Source organism: Pectinophora gossypiella, chromosome 1 (assembly GCF_024362695.1).
Source record: "Pectinophora gossypiella chromosome 1, ilPecGoss1.1, whole genome shotgun sequence".
In the NCBI taxonomy this organism is placed as follows: Eukaryota; Metazoa; Arthropoda; class Insecta; order Lepidoptera; family Gelechiidae; genus Pectinophora; species Pectinophora gossypiella.
This window is the reverse complement of record NC_065404.1, coordinates 8,972,857-8,997,771: the sequence shown is the minus strand read 5'-3', so window position 1 is coordinate 8,997,771 and position 24,915 is coordinate 8,972,857. Positions and strand designations below refer to the sequence as shown.

The 24,915-nt window shown below is 39.4% G+C and overlaps 1 protein-coding gene and 1 non-coding gene across 4 annotated transcripts in view; one reads left to right on the top strand and one right to left on the bottom strand.

Annotated features, from left to right (window-relative positions):
- LOC126366099 (tensin) overlaps positions 1-24,915 on the top strand; it is a 106,804-nt gene that overhangs the window by 4,353 nt on the left and 77,536 nt on the right. For all 3 annotated transcript variants that reach the window (XM_050009042.1, XM_050009044.1, XM_050009038.1), the window contains exons 2-3: positions 17,397-17,505; positions 18,844-18,881. In XM_050009042.1, coding sequence (XP_049864999.1) covers positions 17,397-17,505; positions 18,844-18,881 — 147 coding nt within the window. The remainder of the gene's footprint in view (positions 1-17,396; positions 17,506-18,843; positions 18,882-24,915) is intronic.
- Positions 11,021-11,092, bottom strand: Trnam-cau (transfer RNA methionine (anticodon CAU)). The gene has a single exon. It is a non-coding gene; the product is annotated as a tRNA-Met (tRNA).

Below are 24,915 nucleotides of genomic sequence, written 5' to 3'. Positions count from 1 at the left end.
AATACCTCTTTTAATATGCAGATCGATGACAGCTCATTCATTTTAATAGCACCCGTATTTTAATGAACAATAAATTTCAAAATGCCTAGGTATATTTCATTATTATCTCGCGATTCAATTATATTTATCTATAGGCTTTAGTTACGCAGCTGTAAACTAATAAAGGCTGCCACGTTTAATAGTGCAACTTAATTTATTACGTATCAAAATAGGCAGCGCGACATTGTTATCTATCGTTTTGTATGTACGACATGGTTAGGTTGCCTTGGCAAGTAGTAGAGTTAACGGTAGAATGCTAATGTAGAGACGAGTTGATGGTGTTGTCGCATGCGCACACACAGACCCCAAGCTTCCCAAAACGTTGCGCAAGAACAAGTGCACCGCCCACGGGCCGCGCCCGCGCCGCTGCGCCGGCCGCCCGGACAAACATCGCCTCAAGTTCATTGTCACCTAATTCAACAATTAAGTACATTCTATAGACACAACTACTTGCCGCCTACTAGTGACTCTAAACATACACACGATTTGTGGGTCAGTCGTAAATCTGTGTCGCAGTGGCAATACCGATCTAGTACTGACTCCCTTTGATTCTTGTTTCGCAACGTCCATAATTCGTCGTGTCTGGAACCCATTTGAATCCCATCCACGCATATGTTTGAAGTTGATACTCACTCGGTGTTAACGTGCTCATGACTGCATTAGTACAAGAAACTGCGCATCATATTGTCTTAATATGTATCTAAAATGGAGTGGTTGTGTCAGTGTATTCATCCGTTTATTATCTATTCAGCGTTTATAAGTTAATTAGAGGCATATGTGAAGCTGCGCGTGCGGCTGTGAGAGCACAATGTGCCCTTTCAGTGTGCTGGCGGGCGGCGCTTTTGACGATCCACATAATTAACTCGGCCGCACATCTATTGGTGCTTATTGTTACATACAATGCTATGGGATCCGTAAGTACTATAGATTGACGTTTTGAGTCCCACAGCATTCGATACCTGATATAGACGTCAAATTGTAGTAAGTACATTTTCATTGCTAGGCTAACATTTGTTTAATGTAACATACCTACTTGAATAAGTACCTAAGTTGTGTCTTTTTCGTGAAAATTAAGATAAGTACAAGTAGTAAGAGACATATTAATAAATCATGTCTGTTAGAGTCTGTTTTGGGACCTTAGATAATATAATACAAATTTCAATCGTCTATCTTTAATTAAGTAACCAAACCACAGCGCATTCTCTGAACGACCACAACCTATCTTGCGTTAACTTTTTAATTAATTCCAGTGAATCCGGGAGAAGTATAGTTAAAGTTAGATTGTTTACCTTTGGAAATGTATAAAGTTGGGATGTTATAAAGTAAAACGGTTGCGAATAAAGGCGCAGGATTACATTAGCAACAGACAACTTGACCCAGTTTCCCCGCGGGAGAAACGCCCGAATTCTGGGATGCCTAGATAAATACGTACCTAGCAGTCGTACCATAGGTGTGAACACTAGACTATGGCCCGTATTGGAGAATTTAGGACAAAAAAACGAAATTGATTTTTATAAATGTTTTTTTTTATATTCAAACAATACCTAAGCTGATTGAGGAAAGGTGGAGATAGGTAGAAACAAAATTTTCTATACGGTAATACACATGCACACGCACGTGTATGAAAAGATTAATGAATATGGAGGAAGCAAGAGGAGTGTGAAAGGATCGAAGGAAATGGAATTCCATAGTCTCTGTTTACCCCGGTGGGAAAAAGGTGTGAGTTTATTTATGTACTTATGTATGTATATAATACACACGTAAAGCTTATGCTTATTAACTTCTTCCTTAAAAAGTTTTGTTTGTAAAGCTATAAAATCGCCTCCAGACTGCTCCATATTTTTTAAATCAGCAGACAAATATTTCATTCTGCTCTGAAACTGTTTTACAAACCTATCGGAAATAAAGCGACAATCAGTTAAACCGTACCCGGACATTGATTAGGTTAATGTAAAACAATTCGTCCTTGTTAGACGTGGATCGAATTTAAACAAGTTTGGTTGTTTTCCCTCGTTACATAAAGAATAGGCAGTGTCTCTTTAATGGAGTAGTGTTGCAAGCTGTAGCGAATTGATTATATTGTTGTTCATGGTGGCAACACTGCAGCGGACGATAGCATTGTTTTATTCTAATCTTCTTAAAGTTATACTTCGGTGGATTTATAGCATGAAATGAACAGACGCAGACGTTTCAGGTCACAGGGAATACAAAATCGCTTCTTAAGAAAATTTAATTAAATTGTGAAGGCTCTATGATAACACATCGATCATTGATCGTAATTCTAACCAACTACAAAAAACCGCCGCTTAATTTTTTTTTAACTAATCTAATTGTGGTGCGTTACTCGATACTATTGATTAGAAAAGTGATCCAAAAAAATAAGCGTCGTTTTTTTTGTAATAAATATTATGATGAAATATCGTTACGGTGTTGGATTACGAATGTCACAGAGATCGGTATCACGCCGCTTTGACGAGAAACGATTCGCATCAGTGACTGCAATTCGAGAGTATTTTTGTGTCTACCGGAAGAATTACAACAACATGTTTTTAATTCGTTTTAAGTACTTACTTACATAAAGAATTATTAATCTTAAAATTCAAATTCCACGTAGACAACCACAATGTGTACGATGCGCTGATAGAGAGAATTTAACAGATACTTACCGCAAAAGAGAATCTTGATCATACATCACGATCACTCGATGAAAAATGTCGGAAAAAGAATATTGCGTTAAGTATATAAAACATCCCATCAAGAGCTTATAAAAAATGAGAGTTTCCTACTCCCTAGTCCCGAAATCGGGTCCGACAGTTGATTTTTTGACGTGACCTATTGTAGATTTGCCGTAAATGGCATTAACTACTTGGCCGGGCAAGTGAGGAGCGCTGAGGGTTCTCACCCGGTACAAGACAACAGGCCTGAAACTCGGCTCAGGGCGTCGTCTGAGAGGATATTATTTGAAAGAATTAATTAATCGACTCTAATGGGTCGATAGCGATAAGCGCTGAATGGGAAATCGTCGACCACGCCGGCGGGATCGGTATCGGGGTTCTGAAGTGTTTGTTGTCGCGAACTGATCGGCCACGTCTATGGCTAGAGTAATCGGGTCATCGAGATCGTATTTTATGTCCTTAGGATGCCGAGTCCGACAGTCTTGTGTGTGAAATGTACTTTGAAAATAATGTATCTAGATATGTTGTAAATTGAATCTACCAACCAACCATATCTAAATACAGAATCATACAACTCACAACGCTGACAGGTCACGATACTCCAAGAGATATCAAGTTAGCTTTGAGGTGGTCAGTTATGGTGCGGTCAAGTTAAACAAAGCTCTTTGATATTTACAACCACGACTGCGCTTGCTTTGCGGCGGTGTACCTATTAAGTGTTAATATACTTTGTGCGTGAGCGGGCGGTGGCATGTTAATGTTTGTGCCTGCTTGATCTTCACCATCTTGGCGCTGGACGTCAATAGTAAACTATAGCGGTAGTACTTGGGACTAAATAACTTCATACCCTCGACCATAGAATAAGGAATTATACTACGTATAGAACGGCAACTCTCCGCTCCCCACCAGCATACGAGCTACCTTTATCTCGCCCCCACCTCTCGGTTTTACTTTAGTCTTCATTCGTCTGGGCGTCAGAAATCACACACACACATAATACGCGAGTACGATAACGTCAATGTGTTGTGTCTGTGTAACACGAGGTGTTTTGTATGAAGTGTCCGGGGTGTGCATCGCCTAGAGGTTTTGAAATAATTCGCATGAGTTGCGAAGTACTTTCGCCGGTGGCGCTTCAAATCGGCACAGATTTTTAGCTAGTATTTAGTTTGTTCTTTGGGTTATATAGTATAGATAGCCATTCTATAAGTGTATAGAAAATAAAGTTCTGTGGGCGACGGGCTAGCAGCGCGAGCGCAAGAGACGGAGCGACGATGATTTACGACGCATTCCTCCGGGGAGCTCCACCTCGCGCCTGCGCGGTGGGACCTAAATTGCTTCACGTGTGACCGATGACAGACAAAGCTCAATCGCTTTATTTGTACCATTCCACTAAAGCGTTGTGAGATTACTCACCACTCCATAAGCGAATGAAGAATGACGTAATGTGGTAAACAAAGCGACAGTGACATAACAAAAGCTTTGCGAGTTTTCGTCCTCTCGCTGTTACGATTCCTTCCTTGTTTGCTGCATCAAATAACCATTTGATTAATTACCTTTCAAGTATACACTTCGCAAGTAAAGAGATTATGAAAGCCTAGGAACTTAAAGAAAATTCTGAATTTCATAGATTCAGAAACACATTTATTTATTTTTTGGATCATATAATCCTGTTTTATAGCTTATCCTTGTTTTCTTATGACTTTTGGCTCTGTTCAATCTTAGGAAAACGCCTATGTGGTCCGATAGCACACGGGCATGAGGCTAATACTTACTTAGTTAATAAAATGAGGTTTTGTCGGTTGCACCTGTACTCCTGTAGTGTTAAGTTGGTGAATTTGTATGCGTAATTGTGATAGCAGCGGATGTTGCGTAACGCGGAACTCGCGAGCGTATTGAGCGGAAGTGCGCACTCTGGGCGGTATGGCCGACGGTATGGCGCTATGGCGCATGGCGGTGGTGTGGCAAAAACAGTGATGTGCTATTTCCGGGAATACTCCCTCTTTGGGAACATTCCTGGCAGGAAAAAGGCGCATAAGTTATGTAAAAAGAGCTTTATTGCCTAGCCTAGAAAGATATGATCAGAGTACAAGAAAGAACAGCCAGTGGCTTTACTATTAAAGACTTTTTACATCAGGAAAATTTCCACTCGGGGAAGATTCTCGGGAACGGCACCTCACTGAGACAAGCAGGCGACAGACGAACAGACTGTGACCACTAATTTGCTCACTTGCCGTTACTAATCAACGCCATATTTCTAGATGACATTTCCGAAATGCCACAAGTGAAGAAGTTTGTCTTTTATGCTAAGTCTATTCTGATAGAATTTCTGGGCGTTTATATTTGTAGATTTAAGTACCTGCTTCTCTAGTGGTTACAATACCTTCAATCGCCAACTCAGCGTCCCAGTTTCGATTCCAAATCGAGTTTTTTGGCAACTGTTGTAAGTATTTTAGTTGTTTCTAGTCCAGGTATTCCGCAACCGACCAACTAATATTGTACCATTCTTTTGAATAGCCGTTAGTAGAGTAATCAGACTGATGAAATGATCTAGTGTAAATTTTCATGTTAAGTTATTTAAAACTAATTAGCCGTTACAAATATGCATTTTTTAGGATAAATCTTCCTAGGCAACTTACATAACTTTATCTGCAAATAGAATGTTAGTCTTAACTACTTAGTCAGGAATAAATAAACTTCTGTTATCGCAAGCACAATCTTAACTCCATTCTATATTTACCTGTACAAACACTGTCTAACAAAAAAACGAACATGTAGCTTAGATAAATGAGTTTTAATTAACTAATTAATTCGCGACAGATACGTTCTAGAGGTCATAACCTCACGTTGAGGATACTATTACCAGAGCATGGTTCCTTTACTGAAATTTAAACAGAGTTAGAAAAAAATTGGGCAAAAAACGATCACGCTTCGCGAAACATGCCCGCCAGCTGGTCGGCTTACCGACGAGGAAAAAGCTCTTCGGTTACATTTGCCCATATTTTATTTAAAAAGAACAATTTCCTTTATAATATTCGGTACTGCTTTACATTTTGAAGAAAATAAAATTATCATTTTGATATTTATTATCTAAGCAACTTTCGCAAAGGCCGGTCATAGGATGGGTGACCAAAAAAGAAAGAAGTTTTCTTCTCGAGCTCCTCCGTGCTTCGGAAAGCACGTTAAGCCGTTGGTCCCGGCTGCATTAGCAGTCGTTAATAACCACCAATCCGTACTGGGCCCGCGTGGTGGTTTATGGTCCGATCTCCCTATCCATCCATAGGGAAGGCCCGTGCCCCAGCAGTGGGGACGTTAATGGGCTGATGATGATGATTTTATTTTGTCTTGTCAACGCCACCAAAAAAACCGGTAGGTATACACGTGCTATAGAATCGTGGAGCGAGTAAGTTTGATCAACTAAACATATCCAAAATTAAGTTTAGCAAGCAAAAACGCATGAAGCGATAAATACTTAACCAGTGAACAAATGATGTTCAGAAATCTTATTCTTTCTCTAGCATTACTTCTTGAATAATATTTTTAAGTGTACAATTGTTTCTTATTCTCGTATTGTCACGATGTTACATGAAAAACACCATTTCGTTTACGTTCAAGCGTTTCCATACAGCAGCTCTACAAATTACATGTTTATTTAACAATAGCGCCTGCAGTGCTTCGAATAAACTTCGACATTAAACTGTTCCTTCATGACCATGAATCAAACGTATGAATGGAAGTCATAAAATAAATTTCATTCCCTTATTGGTGCATAAACAGCGGTTCAAAAATAGCTCCGGCCACCTGGTACACTCTCCTTACTTCGAGTGCCAGAACATAATTTATGGGACTTTAGGTTGCACACAATACAACCGCAAAATAACCCTTGACTATTTTTCTAGGGAACATATTGCTATTTGAAGTGGCGAAAGAAGAAGCGTATTATTCGTACGTGTGCGTATTGACGCCACCCCTATCCTATACCTACAAAGAACAAACAATGAATAGGCTAGTTTCCAACTAGTCAAATCAGTTACTTTTTACTAAACGTCAAAACACGAAATTACTATGGAATTTGTATGAAAACGCACACTGTGACGTCATAGAAAATCGTGATAAAATGTCGGACTTATTATTACATTTTTCTTGATTAAAATTCATAAATAAGTTAAATAGGAAAAAGAAAATATTTTTCGTTAAGTTTCAGATCTGTCTTTATTTAGTAATCAGAATTTCATAATTTTTCTTGAACCTAGTATACGACCCAATTAATTTATCGCGCAGAAGGCGATAGACGAGGGGTGAAGGCCTTAAGGCCAGATATATTAAGTAGCTTACTTTTTATTTGTCCGACTACCATTATCTTCTTACTCTATTATTATTCGTACTGATATTTCTATTTTGGTTCTTAAAAGGCACTTTAACAATTCTTAAGAACTGATTATTTTGCTTTCGAGACTCCCTTTCTGAGAATCTGTATTTCTGGATAGGAGATTATTATAGCTGTGTTTATAAACAGTTTACGAAGTAGGCATTCGATATGAGTAAGCTAATGGTAAATTGTGGACTCTAAGTTATGCACGGTTGAATAGAGGCCAATTATCCGAAATGCCCAGCGCGGCCGTATTAGGCGAGTTTGAGATTCTACGTGGGAGGTCAGGATAGATACATATCAACTTCCTCGTGAATTGAATTGATTGTCTATCCAGAAATTATCTCGCGGTCTCATCCAGTTTATAATGTAGAGGTAGAGATCGTCGAAAATGCTGGGTGTTGATAACGAGTTATTTATTCTGACGATATTCATGTCTTATTTCTTATTTCAAACCTATGCACTAACAATATTGGTCTATGCACATAGAAACATGCAAACACGTTATATTTTTAAATGTCATATGGAATCCTATAGTAAAAAAGAAATATTTTACGTTTAATGTTGCACTATTTCACACGCCGCTCTATAATCTCAGCCTTTAACGCAACAAATTATTTGACTACTCATTTTTTTTAATAATCCTGCTGACCCGAATACCTGCGCGTCTCCACCGCGGACGACACACAGTTTATGGACGAGTCACCAACATTCTGCGTTTAATACCGTAGCTGGTTTTATTTTGTGCCGTCCACTCCACACGGTGTTTCATGGTATCTTAATGAACTTCATGGCTCATATACTCGCACCTCCCAAAATGGCGAATCCAACCGCATGATGCACGATAATGTTTTAAGCGGAGAGGAAACCCAGTGGATTGCTCAGTAATTGTAACGTTTTGAGAAGTTATTGTTTTTTTTGTTGTTTGTTGGCGATACCCTGTAGAGCTAGACATAGCCGGCACCCCGGCGCGCTTCGCCTGCGCGCGTCACGCCCGGGCGGCCCTCATCAAGTCACCTCTCTCCCCTCTTTTCACTCTCTGACACTTTGAGCAATTAACTTGTCACCTATTGAGTAACTAAAAACGTAGCATGTGCTGAGATGTGCCATCAGCATTAGAAAAGTGAACTTTAATATCCAAAGTCAAAAATAAATATGTAACATTATTCTTTGTCAAAGCCTCCAAATTGTTTACCCCGGGGAGAAACGAAAACTCTGAAGTAAACCGAGGGTATGTTTATTCACAAAAGGGAGTTCTCAACTTTTATTACGACCTTACTAAGTAGATAAAGGTCAGAACTATGCTTACGTGTAATTCATACACTTATTTTGATAAGTAAAAGCTTCTAAGTAAATGTTGTTGCTCTAGAAATGGGATCATACCATTGTTTTGAAACTATTATGGCTAAGACAGATTTAGTAAAACACAAATTAAGCTATTGCCAAAATTGTTAACGCCTTGTAAGTAGGTATGGTAGCAGTAGGTAGGCAGTGAGGTCGCGTACAAATGTCGTATTCGAGGAAGGTGACTGTTTAGCATATCCATGCATATTAAGCAATTTTCATTGTGTTTTAAAATGGGCAATAATAAAGTAAAGTTTGGCGTAGTTAGCTGTGCGTAGGTATGTGTGTCTGAAACTGAAGCCGGCAGATACTGTATGTTGCGCAAGGCATCTGTGCGGCCGAGTGTGGTACGTACGTGGTACACGGAGGTGGATGTACCGTGTGACGTCACTCTGGTTACAACACACAACAAACACCACAGCAGGCACCAGCCCCGCAACACAAGCATTCCGCGCTCGTTTCCAGACGAACAATGTATAGGTATGACTGTAGGAAACAACTTAAATTTTTCATGACTTTGTTCACGGAAAGCTTAATTCTTATTCACATACAAACATTTTAAGAGTGCATATTCACATTACGTTACGAGTGATGGGCTCACACGTCGCTGCGTTGATTAAATAAAACATTATTCAAAGGTCGACGTGTACTCTAACTTCACCCGTATAGCGAAGATTTAATTTAATAGATGACTGCTGTGATAAGTACCAACACAAATTTAATGGAGATAAATAGAGTTTTGATTAGATAAAGCCTACACTCCGCTACGTATTTACCATTCAAATTGACGTGTTTCATTAGAGTGTATGGGAAGCTCTATCTAGACCTATTTGTTTACACAAAAAGGAATATATCTAACTATGGAGATTCCAATTAATTTATTTTACAATGTGCGTCTAAATGTACAATAAAATATAACAAATTGTTTTCCAAACGACGGTTTCTGACAATACCGAAGGAAAATCAATTTTTAAGGGTCAAACAGAGTTAACCGCGCGCGGGAATACAATAAACAGCTTGGAACTGTGAAATCGAGCATGAATTTTTGTATTCATGAGAATGATACATCTTAAACTGTATAATTGGTGTATTCATTGAATAGTGAGGCACGGGGCATGCTAGCTAGGCACGAGGCACGGGTCTCGAGGCACAGGGCGGGACAGGTCGCACAGGTCGGGGCTCCACATATTTCACTTTACTCCACTCATGCGCACGTTATTCAAAGCAAGCCGTATAAGTTACCGACACAAATACAGTCACACGTTAACCACAGCACGGGTGGTCCCCGGGAATCAGCACCAGTACTGGGAAATCGTCAATTAAGAAATTACCAACCGGTTTAAATCCACCGCTCACGGCTGCAACTCTGTACACTAATAAATTAATAATTTTATTTAAATACACACACATTCCAATTTATTTAAATTATATTTCATAACACATAACTCGATATTTTTATTACTGTTGCTTATATGCGTCTTAATTAGTAGCCAAATAATGATGAACCATTCATAGCGCATCATTACGGGGTACATGTATATTTATACGTTGTTGTTCGCAATATGGTACAGGCGAGGTTCTACTTTCTCTAGGTACACTAATATGGTGGTAACGACCGACACGACTGTCAGTCATTCATGATCACGAATAAAAGCGGTTTCCCAAGTGCAGGCCATATAAAATAACCAAAAAAGGGAACCACGTTCTCGCGTACTTTATGTGCCCGATTTAGAAAGTAAAAGCCTTTAGTTTTCTTTTGTAGCCTCACATGTCCATTTCAAAGTAAAATGTGAACCTTCTGTAAAAGTTCCCACCACGTCAAAGTTTTCCCAAATGAGTCCCCGCTTGTCCAAACCAGTCACCTGACATTTTTTTTTAACCAACAACTGAACTTCATTGCTCAGCCTATTAGGCGCGTCAAATTAATGAAGCGATAAAATGAAACGTGCATCTGCATAAAACATGATTTATAATTATAGTAAAAGCACCGTAATTCGATAATTTGCTTTTTATTTAGGGGAGACGACGCGTGCGTGCATCGACGTCAATATTGGGTTATTTCGGCCCACCCAAGCGACCAATAATTCCATGAAATATTACAAATACACAATCACATGGTCATGCATTTTCATTTAAACTCAATATTGTTTATAATGGAGCCAGACTGATAAAATATTGGTTCAAAAGTTTATCAAAACATGATCTAGAACTTACTGCATCATTCATTGTTGTTGTTAATTTTATCTAATCAGCAGTTATATAACGTTAGCTTTACCTTGCGTGTCCATTACTTAGCTAACTGCCCCTACGAGGGGGGAACCCCATATCACCATAAAGCAAGGGAGTGTCTTGCCATCATCATCATTCAACTGCTGGGGGAAGACGGAATATTAGTTTTAAAACCCAGTTACAACATGCGATCATAAATCTCATGTTTTCTTTCGTCACGGAAATATAACTTCAGCGGAATCGAAAAGCTGTTTTGTAAACAAACGTCAGTAACCGACATAAAAAGTAAATTTAGTTTAATATAATGTCGGAAATGTTTTCAAAATAAACAAAATTACTTAAATGTAAAAACACAAAAAGACTTTTATAGCAGAGCGTGGTTTCGATCCACGGACCTCTGGGTTATGGGCCCAGCACGCTTCCACTGCGCCACTCTGCTACGAACAGTGGCTGCCAAATTACCGATCTATTTCTATAGCGACTGATGGAGTATCGCAGTTGGACATCACAGTTGTACCACGGGTCGGGAGGGCTAAGGATTATCAATGAACTAGTTGTTTATTTTTCGCCTTTTATTTTATTCTGTCTATTTAAAACCACGTAAGTAGGTATTACAGAATAAAATATGAGTAGGTACCCATAGCAACTCAACATGGTGCCTGCAGGGGCTGTCTACCTAGCTAAATTAGGTAGTAATTAGTTAGTACCTAACTAAAATATGAAACTTCTGAAAAAAAAAATAATGGGATTAAATTTGTTTTTAACGTTTAATAGTCGTAAAGTTGCGCGTCTGTTGTTTCAATCAAAAGCGGGGCATGGATGGAACGACTTTCGACCATAACGCGCCTCGTTCAAAGGGTCCGACTTTAATTGGAACTGGTAATTAATTAGAGCCACAGAGCTATGGAGCCACTGACCGAATCATGCTCGGCCATTGTTAACATTCCTCCTAGGGGCAATATCATTCAAATACCTACGTTAAATATGTCCTCTTTCAAATGAAAATAGTAAGTCTATGGAGTTGTTTACGAGTATAACGATGTTATCACAACGCCAGAACAGTTGCGCGAACAAATAACTATAAAGATAAGGAAAGATACGAAATACAATCTACTTACTTGTTTATTTCAAGAAACAAAGGATAATAGATTTTCTCTCTACCTTTTAGCGCTTTTAGCTAAAACATGTAAAGGCCAGAGAAAGTAATGCTTATCCAGTAGGTAGGTACCTAACAAATCCAATAAATGTGAGAGCCTTTTAAAATCTCGATTATCAAGAAATTTTCCCCTAATGACATGTCTTTTTCTAAATAACTGTGATTACTTTAGCTTGTTTTATCCGATACGAGATTTTAATGAGATTTCTAATCAACTCGCTTTAATAGCAAGTTGTGACGAACTTGTAACAAGTGCCCGACCGATATCAATGTTGGTGGCAATATTGCGGCCCGCGCGCAATCGTGACACTGTACCGGCGCGTGAGACAATTTTACGATTATTCGCTTAACACCTCCTAACTGAACGGATGTCACGTGCCCATACGCTTGAGAAAGCATCGAACAGATGGTTTGCGACTAGTTTTTGTGCCGATTTAAAGGACATAAAGGTTGAAAGACGTCGTTTACAGTCAGTGGATATGAATACAGCCGGATGCGCACATAGAGGTAGAGAACCCGATTGACACAAATCCCGGCACGTGCGACTTACGTAAGGAGCTAAAGCTTCAGTATACAGATAACAGCGAAATTGGGACATCGACATAAAAGTCTATGTGACAATTTGGTCTCTTATCAGAAGAATTGCCGTAATTTTTTTCGTGCCTTTGTTGATCTAATATGGATAAAGTCTTATCATTATCAACTTGTCACTTACTAAGTACCTAATTGGTTACATAAGCTCTTCGGTGCCTAGATGCTTAATTATTCATTTAAGTTACTCTTTGTAATTCATTTAAAGTAGGTACCGTAATAAATGTAAATGATAGCTCGCTTGAAATCATTACGGAACAAAACAATGATGGTGGATCATCAAACGTTGCCGCTTCCGTTGATTTATCGGCCCTCCGACAAGAGCCTTTGTTCCAGGCTGAGCCTCGAGTCTCTCAAAACCCGAGTCACATGTCCCCTGGTCATAACGCTTCTCCGACACGAATATCAATTTGGCTTTCATACGATTAGTGCACAGAGAAAAGGGTTTCACTTTAAGCCCCAAAGAACTTCATTCATAGTTTGTTTTTTTGTGTAGGCGATCGAAGGATTACTCCTAAAGCTCCTCTTTAAAAAAGAAACAAATAAGTATGTGTGTTTATCTGGGTCTTGTTTTCTTTATCTTCTGTAAGGATATTACGTCCTAAGCTAGACGTAATATCTAGAATCATTTTGATATAAGTACGATAAGTGCAGGAAAAAATGGAAGACAATAAAGTACTCGTAGGTACCTACGTGTTGTATTTCGCGTTATTTCTTACTTGGCGTTTTTAATAACGGCAGATGAAGCGACAGTACGCCACCTCGAGTCGTATACTTATAAGAGGATATGAGAAGTAAACGTTACAACCACAATGGAGTGGGTGAAGGTCGCGTTTTAATACCTTTTCGAGCCCTCTCAATCAGAGGGGAGGCTGCCCCGGGATAAATGGTGGCCACACCGCATCGCATGCTAACAATTTCCTTTTTTTTCTTCTGACTTATGTTAAAAAACCATATACCTAAGTATTGTGAAGGGCCCTCGGGAGAAATAACTCACGCATTAACACAGACGTCCTTTATAAAAAAAAAATGTTGTTCTTACAAAAGTAAAAGAAACTAAGACGGGAAGTGAAATTCTTCACGTGCATTAATTCTCCTTAAAAAAGCAACATTGTGTTTTTATTTTCAAGTGTGTATTTCATACGCTTGTTATTAGAAAAAATATTATGAATATGTCACCACGTGGTAGGGTGGTGGCCCGCGGGGTGAGGTGGGGCTCCCCCCACCTCGCACCCTCCGGTGCGAGTCTCGCTGCTGGCGTGGGGGCGGCGAGGACGGCGCGGCGGGTCGCATCGAGCCTCTTGCAATTTACCGCAGGGATTTGCCGAATTACTCCACGCTGAATACATTTCCGAGAATTAATGCCGGCTTGTAGTGCACGACAGTTCTATTGTGTTTGGATTTCGGTTCACCAACCTACGACTATTGCGACATCGGCACCCTATTGTGATTGATTGTGCCACTTTATTTATTTACAAAGTGAACTAGAAAGTTTCAAAAGCATCGTTTACGCTCGATAGCTATACTATCATTAAGAGAATAGAGTCATCTATTTGTCGGGACAGTTGGACTTGTCATTGTTTGAATTCAATCTGCTCAAACCAGCTGTTCAATGAAATTTGATTCAGTTAGTTAATGGAGCGTGTGTGATAGCTTTATGTCAATCTCTATTAAGGGCTACTGTGCAGTTGTAAAGTTTTTGTTGAGCATCGCATGCGCGGAGGCAGGTGCAGCGCTCGCACCGCTGAGCGGCCGCGTGCGCGCCGGCAGCGGGCGTGAGGTGATTTGTTGTTATGTAAGAACATTCTAAACATTTTTTTCCGAATCCAGTTAACTAAACTTGTTTGAAAGACGTTGAATTCAAAACGATGTTATTTGCTTTGTAAACAGCTGGGAACTTTTGATACTCTTTACATGGATGGATAAATCCAAGTGATACTCAAAGCAACTCTACTCACAAAAACTTGCACATTAATTTGTAGTTACTTATCTCGGGGAAACATTTAGCTTCTTTAATGTTTTATTTATGGCTTGAATAGTCTTCTGGATAATAGCGTTAAAAGCACTCGAGCGGCTGGTGGCTGAACACTGGTAGATAAGTAAGACAGAGAGTGATTTATTTCGGACGATTTCAGAGCAGAGAACAGCGGCTATCGATCATGTGCGCCGCAAATGGCGCCAGCAGTGGCCGGCGCCGGCGCCTGTGCCGCGCAGATTCCCTGACGTCACTCACCAGACCGCACAATGCCTGTATTCTGCTCGGCAAATTGCGCATGTGCTCACTTCATATCTAACATCGCTCCGTGCTTACCAATTAGAGTAATACCAGTAGAATTACCTATTTCCTTTCCGCGCAAACCATCGACGTAACGAGATCTGATTTATAGCTGTCAGTTACAATTTGCTAACGAGTGCAAAACATGTCAGAGGAGGAAGATAAAGATCGGGGCTGCAGAGGGCGGCGCGCGCGCAGGCCGGTATATTGAATGCAAATTGTAGTCACGGATCAAATTAGAGCCGCGGAGTTTGACTGAATAGAAACTAATTATTTACTCACGCATTGTCCTGTCGTCGGCTGTCGACTTGCGTTTGTAAATAGAGAAAATCCCATTCAACCGCGAAAGACAACGAACTAGTTATTCATTATCATAAATTCATAGCTTAAGTAAAAGCAAACACGATCCTTTATTAATTTTGATTGAAATCACACATCTAATGCTTTATTTGGATAAGCAATGAAGTTAAGCACAGCTTAGATGCTGCATATTAAAGTAGATATAGAGTCTTCAACCTTAACAGACGCCCGACAAATACGCTTTGACTATCTTCGGTCATCTTATTGTCGTCTTAACTAAATAAATAAAGCTTTGTTGAGGCCAAGGCTTCGTTTGTGGTAAATGAAATAAAAAGTTGTTGGTAATTGCAGCTCGTGCGCCGGTTGAATGGCGTCGCCTCCCACTGCTCGACCATTGTGTAGTGAACGCAAAGATTCAATAATAGTTGGACGCATACACGTACAACATGGATCGTGCATTCTCCACTTAGGTGCTGACCACACCTACGATAAAATAAAACACATAAACGTGTCTAAGTTAGGATGGACTGTAATTGAATTTGGAATGTCTCTTCAATATTTGTAGTAACTGCATGAATTATTAATTCTTGACATATAGAAAATGCGAAACGAACCAATCCGTGTATTGGTGCTAATTCCTATAAATACCATCTAATTTTATTTTAAGTTATATCTGTCATTTTCTTATCCGCCGAAAAGGAAAGGGACGGGTAATCGACAAGCATAAAATTTATGGAACACACGTCAATTTTAAGCACAAATCTAAACCAACCGTCTAAAAATTTTACATCCGTCAATAACCCGACACAGTTAAGTAGATAGCACGTCAAACGGATTGCATACCAGCGACGTACCTTTTGATTCGCCCGGGTTATTCATTCATTTACTCATTCTTCCTAAAATTAAGAGCTGTGAATCATCCGTCCCTTTCCTTTTCGACGGATATGAAAATGACGGATATATAACTTAAAATAAAATTAGGCGGTGTCTGCAGGAATCGGGGCCATTTTCTGCAGTTTTCTGCTTAATTCTTTAGTCATAGACTGGCCCCGATTCCTGCAGAGACATCCTAATTTTATAGTAATTTTATTTTAAGTTATATTTGTCATTTTCTTATCGCCGAAAAGGAAAGGGACGGATGATTGACAGCTATTAATTTTAGGAAGAATGAGTAAATGAATGAATAACCCGGGCGAATAAAAAAGCATCTCGCTCATATGCAACCCGTTTGACGCGTGCTGTCAACTTAATTATGTCGGGTTATTGGAATATATACAATTTTGGAAGGGTTTTTTAAATTTCTGCCTAAAATTGACGTGTGTACTTACCATAAATTTTATGCCTGTCGATTACCCGTCCCTTTCTTTTTAAGGGGGTAAGAAAATTACACGTATAACTTAAAAAAAAAATAGATGGTGTGTACAGGAATCAGCTCCACTGTGGGTTAAAAAAGCCCGCCACATTGAAGCAATTCGTCTAAAAAGCAATATTGCTATTTGAGATTTGTTGACATTGGGCACTTACTTTCATATATGCGCAATTGTCAAATTGCAATAATTTATTTTTAGATGAACTACCTCAATTTGGCTTTTTTAATCCCCAACAATAATAAACACGATCGTCTTTTATTCACGTGAGAATTTGGCTTAGTTTATTTATTTAGAGATATACATTTACAACTGACCATTTCGTATTGCTGTGTATCTACCATCTCTATTGTCAATGGAGACCAAATTCCCTACAGGGTTAAGGTATTCATTCTAAGCATACGTTTAGCTAGCTACGTACGTGTACGGTGGAGGCACGCAGGATCGGGCAGGTAAACGGGCCAGGCTTTGACCACGGCCGCGTGTTTAGAATAGCCCCTTGATTGGCGTACAACGTGTCGAGATTATTTTCTCTTAGAGCCCATTTCTCAATAGTCTGATATTCTCTATTCGTCTACTCGTAGAATAGTGTTCCAAATTTATTTATTTTTTCATAAAAAAAATCCATTCCATTGGAAATTATTTTATCCCATTATTGAAAGATAAGCTCTGTGTCATTGGTTACTTAGCTAAATATTAAACTTATTACGTACATATATTATACTTATGTTCCTAATTCATATTGCTGTAGGTAGGGCCATAAATTGACAGACTAACATGCTGAAAAAAAAATACTTGTGAAACACGTACGCACACGGAGAAGTACACATTTGCAGGTACAGCAATATAACTAGGCAATAGCAATAAAATAATAATAATTTTATATTAGACTTTGTTGAAATCTTTTACAAGCGCAAAACATAGACATTCTTCGGAACAAAAGACATCAACGCGCGCTTATCCATCGAAACGCCACTAACATACTTCGAGGCGCATTAAATAAATCAGTTTGAGACAATGACGTGGTTTATGTGACGGTTGTTGTTGGTTGCAGAAGGAGGGAGTGGCGCAGGCGCACGCGTTCCGCAGCAAGTCTTTCCGCAAGCCGCGGCCCTGCCACTGGTGCCACCAGCCTGTCACCAACCAGGCGTCTTACTGCAGAGGTAAATATATGGTTTTTAAATTATAATTATAGGTAAGTATCTATTTAACATTTTCATAGATATTGACCACGGATGACTTTTCTTTCATAATCATTTGAAACTTGGAATCGAAACCAAATCAGAGCCAAATTACTAAATTGTATAACAGTATTTTATTTGTTTTTTTTTTTTTTTAAATACCTCTTGTGCCCTGTGCCGAGGTTTTTCTTGAAGCTTCGTTTCCTCGGCTATATAGGTTGAGAAGCTGCAGTAGTTTTAGGCGGATTTGATGTTCGTTATGTAAAAAATGCCGATTCAAAGTGTAACTATGTTACCTACTAAATAAAGATAATTTTGAATTTGAACATCTGCTATAATCCTATCGTTAAATCTTCGAACTCAAAAAGACGTCTTCTATGCAGGGCGACAAATTCCTAGGATATTTCAGCATATAATACTACTAGAACCCTACTAACTTGATTGAGGCCCGTGCCACACTCAATATATTCTATTACTCTTATACCTCTAGTATGATATCATATGAAGGACCCGTTACTGGGCGTACAAAGGGACCTCAATCAACCAGATGCGGAGCATACTCTATCACAAATATTTTCATCTAATTAATTATGAAATAGCTATAAGTAATTTCGCCCCTCTCCCATGAATAAATGTTTATACATTATAAATTTGACATACATTTCGAATCACGCCTGTAATATCTTTTGGAGAGGGCAGGTTAGAAACGTGGCCGGTCATTCGTCCAGAATGATAAGCAGAAAAGGGGGGGACACTCCGTTATCCTTGACTATTCATTGAACATACTTAACAAAAGAGTAGGTATATAGCACATTTAATTAATTTAAAAGCAGTAAAATATGTGTAACAATATCAAAGGGCGGCTTTACCTTTTGAATTTCAAATTCTAAGCAAAGTGGGTACTTAACATTCATTCGGTTTATTTCACGGCTGGCATTCAAAGGTCATTGACGACAGACTTGTTAGAACTGAAGACGAATGTTTAAATTAAATGTCACGTTTCGAAAATCAATCGCCAATGATGTTTTGACATCAAATACTACAGAAATGTTCCCATAGCCGGCAAATACCGAGGATATCGACCTCGATGGCTCACAGCACACGCGGTTTGAATCATAACACTCCGTTTATAGCATGCTTGAAGCAAGTTTTAAGTCAAATCTGTAAAAGTTTTCAGAAAAGTGTTCTATTAACGATATCAGCTCTAATACTTACGTACCTACATAACCTACATACTATATGCAAGTATCTACTATGTAAGAATGTAACCTGCACTGCACGAGAAGTACAGTTATTTACACATAATCTTGTTTGTTTCAGTGTGCAAATATGTCTGTCACACGACATGTGAGAGCAAGGTAAGTAACTAATTCTAATGTTAATATTGGAATTGACGGTAAACATTTCTCATCAGTTGTATTTGACAATGTTTCCCGCTTGTCCCGCCCTCTATCGTCGCGCATACACATCTAAAGCTCATGTCAGCATTATGAGCCCAGCGTGCGCTTACGCATCACTTAGTTCACTTAGCTTCTGGTTTATAGGTGTGGCTACTAGATGGCGGTTGCTTGCACAACTTTGCGCATATGACATTCCATCTAAGTTATCTGATTATTTACATAATATCTCAAATTATCTATTCAAATTCTTGAGATGATAATATTAGATATGGCTTAGTGTACAAATACGGTGGCTATTACTCTGGTATCACGGATGTTCGTGACAGGGCATCGCAGTTCGGCGGCTAATCCCGGCTTATTGGAATTTATTCATAAAGTAGATAGCGGGCTAGTTGGAGGTACTTGGTGCCTGCCAGAGTTAGTGCGGGTGCCATGCTGCAACTAGCCTGATGCCAATCAGCCGCCGAGTCACGCTTCCATTGTTCCCGGCCTGCCCAAATTGAGGACTTTAAAACAAACAATACCAACAATTTAGTTACAAATTGGGCGAACTACAAGATTGTAATATCTGATAATAGCAGGGGTACAGCAATGGAGTAGCCGATAACTAAATTGACTTTGTTATAGATATTTGGAAAAGTTGAATTAATTTCAATTTAAATGTAGGTGCATACCTACTTTCCTACAACCAATTTCGTGTAGGAAATATCGTTACAGGAATTTCGTTTTAAATTGAGAATAAGTACTTAGATTTAGTTATCATTTCAGTTTCATCTCTTTCCTGTTTTTAAAACAGTATCAATAAATTTAAATGTACATAAGTATTTCATGTGCAGTAGGTGATACCTGCTATACAATAATATGACAGATCGTAATTAAATGAGTTGCTTATCAGTTAGTTATGCAGGTATGTGGTCGGGGCCGTAAACCTGTCGCCTAGTTGATGGAGTGCGCAGGAGTCGTCAGCCTGTCTGTCTAGGTATACGGAAGAAACCTGCCTCAGTGCCGTTACTACCACTACTGATTACATAGACTTTTTTAAATATCTAGCTATAACATCATAACCAGCTATATACGTCCCACTGTTGGGCGCAAGCCTCCCCACAATCAACTGGAGGAGATATGGAGCATACTTCACCACGCTGCTCCACTGCGGGTTGGCAGAGGTGTTTTACGGCTAATAACCGGGATCAACGGGTTAACGTGCTCTCCGAGCCACGGAATCATTTTACTTTTTCGCACAAGCAGGTGATTCAAGCCTGCAATGCCTTTACTAAACAAAAGACAGTCTGACGAAGTGATGTCCCGGGGAATCGAACCCGGACCTCCAGTTCGTACCTCTAACCACTAGACCACGAAGGCTGTTGTGTCTAGCTATAAGGGATTAGAAAAAATGACTGTGTCTATTTCTTACTGATGTATCAGGATGGTTGCCGTAATGTCGAATAAGTGCCTCTGTCTGATAGCAACTCTAGATCGGCGATGAGATACCTACATACATCATGCCTATTTCCTATCGGGACTAGCAGAGACTATGGAATCAGATCAGATACTCATAAGCAATAAAAAAAATAAAGCTTCCCGTACGGGAAGCGGCCAGTTTAACCTCTTATTCTTTATGTCTAGAAAAGCTTTTGTTTTGGTATGTCTTTAATTCTAAGGCAATAAGTCGTCTGAATACAACTTTATGAATTTGAATTCACGTTTGGATCACCGATAATTGTTATCACGTGGTTTCCAGTATTTGTGTCTAGTTGGCATTAGGTTCGCGCCCTAAAACATGGAACTTAGACATAGCTGGTGAGGAGTTGGTATATGTAACATACATCTCTGCCTACCCCTTCGGGGACACAAGCGTGATACTGTCTACGGCTTTAAACCTCTACTGGACCTAATTTTCGATGATTATATTCTGTTGATATATATTTAACAGCCTCCGTGGTCTAGTGGTTAGAGCGTTAGGCTCACGATCTGGAGGTCCGGGTTCGATTCCCGATGGGGACATGGTCGAAATCACTTTGTGAGACTGTCCTTTGTTTGGTAAGGACTTTTCAGGCTTGAATCACCTGATTGTCCGAAAAAGTAAGATGATTCCGTGCTTCGGAGGGCACGTTAAGCCGTTGGTCCCGGCTATTAGCCGTAAAAACACCTCCACCAACCCGCAGTGGAGCAGCGTGGTGGAGTATGCTCCATACCCCCCTCCGGTTGATTGAGGGGAGGCCTGTGCCCAGCAGTGGGACGTATATAGGCAGTTTATGATTATGATGATATATATTTAATTTGAGTTCTCAACGAATACTTGGAACAGCTTGGAACTTATGAAGAGAAATTGCTGAATATAACATAGGTACCGTGTGAACTGTTCGGTCGCCGGATGGCCGCAAGGTCTTGAGACAGCGTTCTTCCGTCTCAAGCTGGAGGGCGGAGTCCTAAAGGTCTCGCTGACGTCAGTTCTACTAACTTTCTATATCCTTTTCTCATGCACAATTATTTGAAATATCTACTTACCTCAAATAATGTCTTAGATAATTATTCAAACAACAATAATACAAAGCTAACAGAATAGATTATTTTAATTTTATGACTCCACAACAAGCGCTGACGCATGATTAATCAATCGAACATTCAGGATATTGACAAGTTCCGTCCAAGGACATAGAAATGCAAATATTCATCACAATCTGGACAACAGTTATCAGATCGCACTTTCCCGTCGGACTCATGAATCTGCATTGCTAATGAACGATGGCTCGTAGCGTCAGTCGACATTAGATATTAATATCTTGTAAATAGGTGCCCTTGACTACATGGAGATTATAGAGTACGAGCAAAACGTCATTTAAATTAATCGCAATTTCTTTCTTAATCACTTCTCACCGTCGGTGATCATGCGACCATTAGCGATAGATGCGACTGTAGGTAATGCTACGAATTATGATAAAATGCATGAGTTTATTAATGGCTCTCGTAGTTGCAGCTTTTGGAAGGTCCGCGCTCCAGTTGGTGCACGCCGGAGATAAAGAATCGTTGTCGGATGTATTTGAACCGAACAATTAATTGGCCGTAAATTGTATGTTGTGACAAGCAGGGTACGGCGCTATCACCGCGGCCGTTATCAGTCACCGGCCGCCGCACTGCCGGACCGGTTCGTCCAAGTACGGGCCACGGTCTACTCCCGTACATTTTTAGTGAGAGTGAAATTGATTAATCTCGTGTCAAAGAAGCCCGTCTTTTGTATCAGCGCTGATCGAAACCTGTCAGTGTGTCAGTTTTAACGCATTTTTACGAAGTGACTAAGTAGATTAAAAAATAAAGATAGCTGTGTCGTGTCACTCAAATAATAATAGCGTTACAGAAGCCCAAGTATGTAGTAGGTAAATCACGAAGTTATGTAAATGTATGCTCTAACATTAATTTTTAAAGTGAGACTGCCGTTGTTCCCGAAACTGAGATATCGCTTGAAAACCGTTATTTGTTTTGAAAATGTAAATTGAATCGTAAAATGTTCATAAATTGAACCGCGGCGTACGTTCGAGACGCGCGGTCGTACTGGAGTTGAAAGTTAACAAACAATGCATGTGTTGGACACGAAGTTGTAGAGGCGGGGAACTATCCCCGTGATTGAAGTTGGGGCTTTGTTTTGCTCTAACATTCTAAAAGCAATACGAACGTATTAGGCAAAAGATATCCTAACGCGATTGTAAGTATATCAGTGCGGTGTAGGCGAATTAAGTCGATGATGTATCACAGTATCAGCGCCGATCGACGACGTTTTTTTTTTGCATCCGCGTGTTTGCGTCCGCGCTGACACCGCACCGGCGGAACACCGATTTCATGTGCGATACATTTTAATGAAACAGTCAAGAGTTGCCTCAACGATTTAGAGTTTTACAGAGACACAGAGTATTCCATTTCAAAGAGGAAATCTTTTCACATTTTGATCTACTTACTTACCCCAATTAGTGTTGAAGTTCTTAAAGGTATCCCTTAGAAAGTTAATACAAACACATTTGAAGGGACGCGAAAAGGGTTTGATAGCAGTCGAAGCTTTTGAAAATATATCCTTGAGTACCAAGCGATATATCTTACTGAATAGGTACTTCAGCTTAATTCGATACACTTCTGAAGGTTCTTAGAATTTGGGAGATTCTATAATGTTTTTTGTGGCTCTTACGCGTCATTAATTGTATGAGAGTGAAGTAAAATCGAAATATTGTTAGCGTTCGGTTAATTGATGTTTTATGCGCGTTAATGAACTGGGCGTAGGTGTGAAGTGAGTGCACCTCGCATTCTTTACAAAATATACTCAAAACATTCGGCCAGCAGTCACTATCTGATACGGCAAATCGATATATCCACGATAAGATAAACACCAAAGCAATAAAATGACCCTGTATTTTATTACAGTCTCAAGAGCAGTTGGTTCTGCGTATTTTACATTTAACATCTTAAGTAAATAAAATATCTTTTTATAATTTAGTGTAAGGATGTCACTAGAACTTTCTCTGTAGTATTATTTTTAAGTAATGAACTTTGGAAGTTGGTGCGAGAGGGAGAAGTTCAGCTAATTTAGATAATTTGCGAACGAATCATGGCAAATCCCATCAGCACGATGACGAATCAAATAAGAAGAGGCACAGTTTAGACACTCCAGTCTGTTCACTTTGCAAAAAAGGTGACTAAAACATAAGTTCTATGTCGTTTTAAATAGCAACTATTTATGTACAAGGGTGTCGTTTTGTGCGGTACCCCAGAAGTGTGACGTCATCGGAGCCACTTGTGTAAATATGTTGTTTAGCCAGACTCATAATATTATGAGAGCTCATACTTTATACGGCTATGACCTCCTCCGGTAGCAACCAGGACAGGCACGAATTTCGCGGAAGTGACGTGGTCAAACACTACACTCCTCCAAGCGATATAGGTACCTACACTACCTTTACTGGTATGCCCCCAACCTCACCATCACCAAGCTCCCCAGCATACCAGCTTCATACTCACCCAACCGCATCAGCACCAGCCAGCACCCGCATCCGCAGCAATGGTCCTACTAACATTTATAAGGGATTCCGTCGTACAAAAGACCTTTCTACTAATGCGAGTTTGTTGACACATGTACTATTATTCCCTGAGGTGAAAAGTCGGTTTTTAAGTCGATTAAAAATAGTTACAAAATCAATCCGCAACATAATCAAATTCTGAATACATGCCTGTCGAAGTTTCATGTGTCGAACGGTTTTTGAGAATGGTTTCTTTGATTAAGATTAACATCTATAGGTTTTTTACGCTATTGTATCGTGTAGGCATACTTATATTTCTTGTTTTACTTTTAAACATTATTAAACAGAGAAACGTTTGTTCAATATGAGGATAATAAGTGTTGGAGTTCGAAAGTTTTATGTTACAAATGAGTACCTATAATTGGCAATTTTGGGCGCGCACGTGATTTAGTAATGAATGGATGGCTATTCTATTTTTAATGCATATATTACCATTAAAAGACCTAAAATTAAATAATAGAAACATGGAGTGCCCTTTTAGATTTGCCATTAACTAGACATACGTTATTGTAAAGATCAACAGTAAAAACCTATTATATTCTAAAGGTAGGGTTCAACCCTACGAAGACTTCCTCTCAAGCAGGTCGGTAGTGAAACGCGGTGCGCGGGAGTGCATGCAAATGAGCCCTACGTTGCTTGCTGCCACAGCGGTCTGCGGTACTGGGAAAACTAGCCCCGGAAACATTCAGCTGAATTCTCAAACGTTTACTTTTTCTTTCAACTCCAACAAAGCATTCAGATTTTGTTGAAATTCCTGTGATTGTGTTAGCGGAATAATGAGTAAGTAGGTATAACTACTAGTTACTGTCGTACTTGTTTTAAAAAGTTTTTTTTTTTTGCTGCCGGAACATGTGTAAGTATCTCTAATATTGGCTTTTAATGGTTGTTTGATCGAGTAATGTACAATTTTAGAGCTTACGGTTCGGCTACTC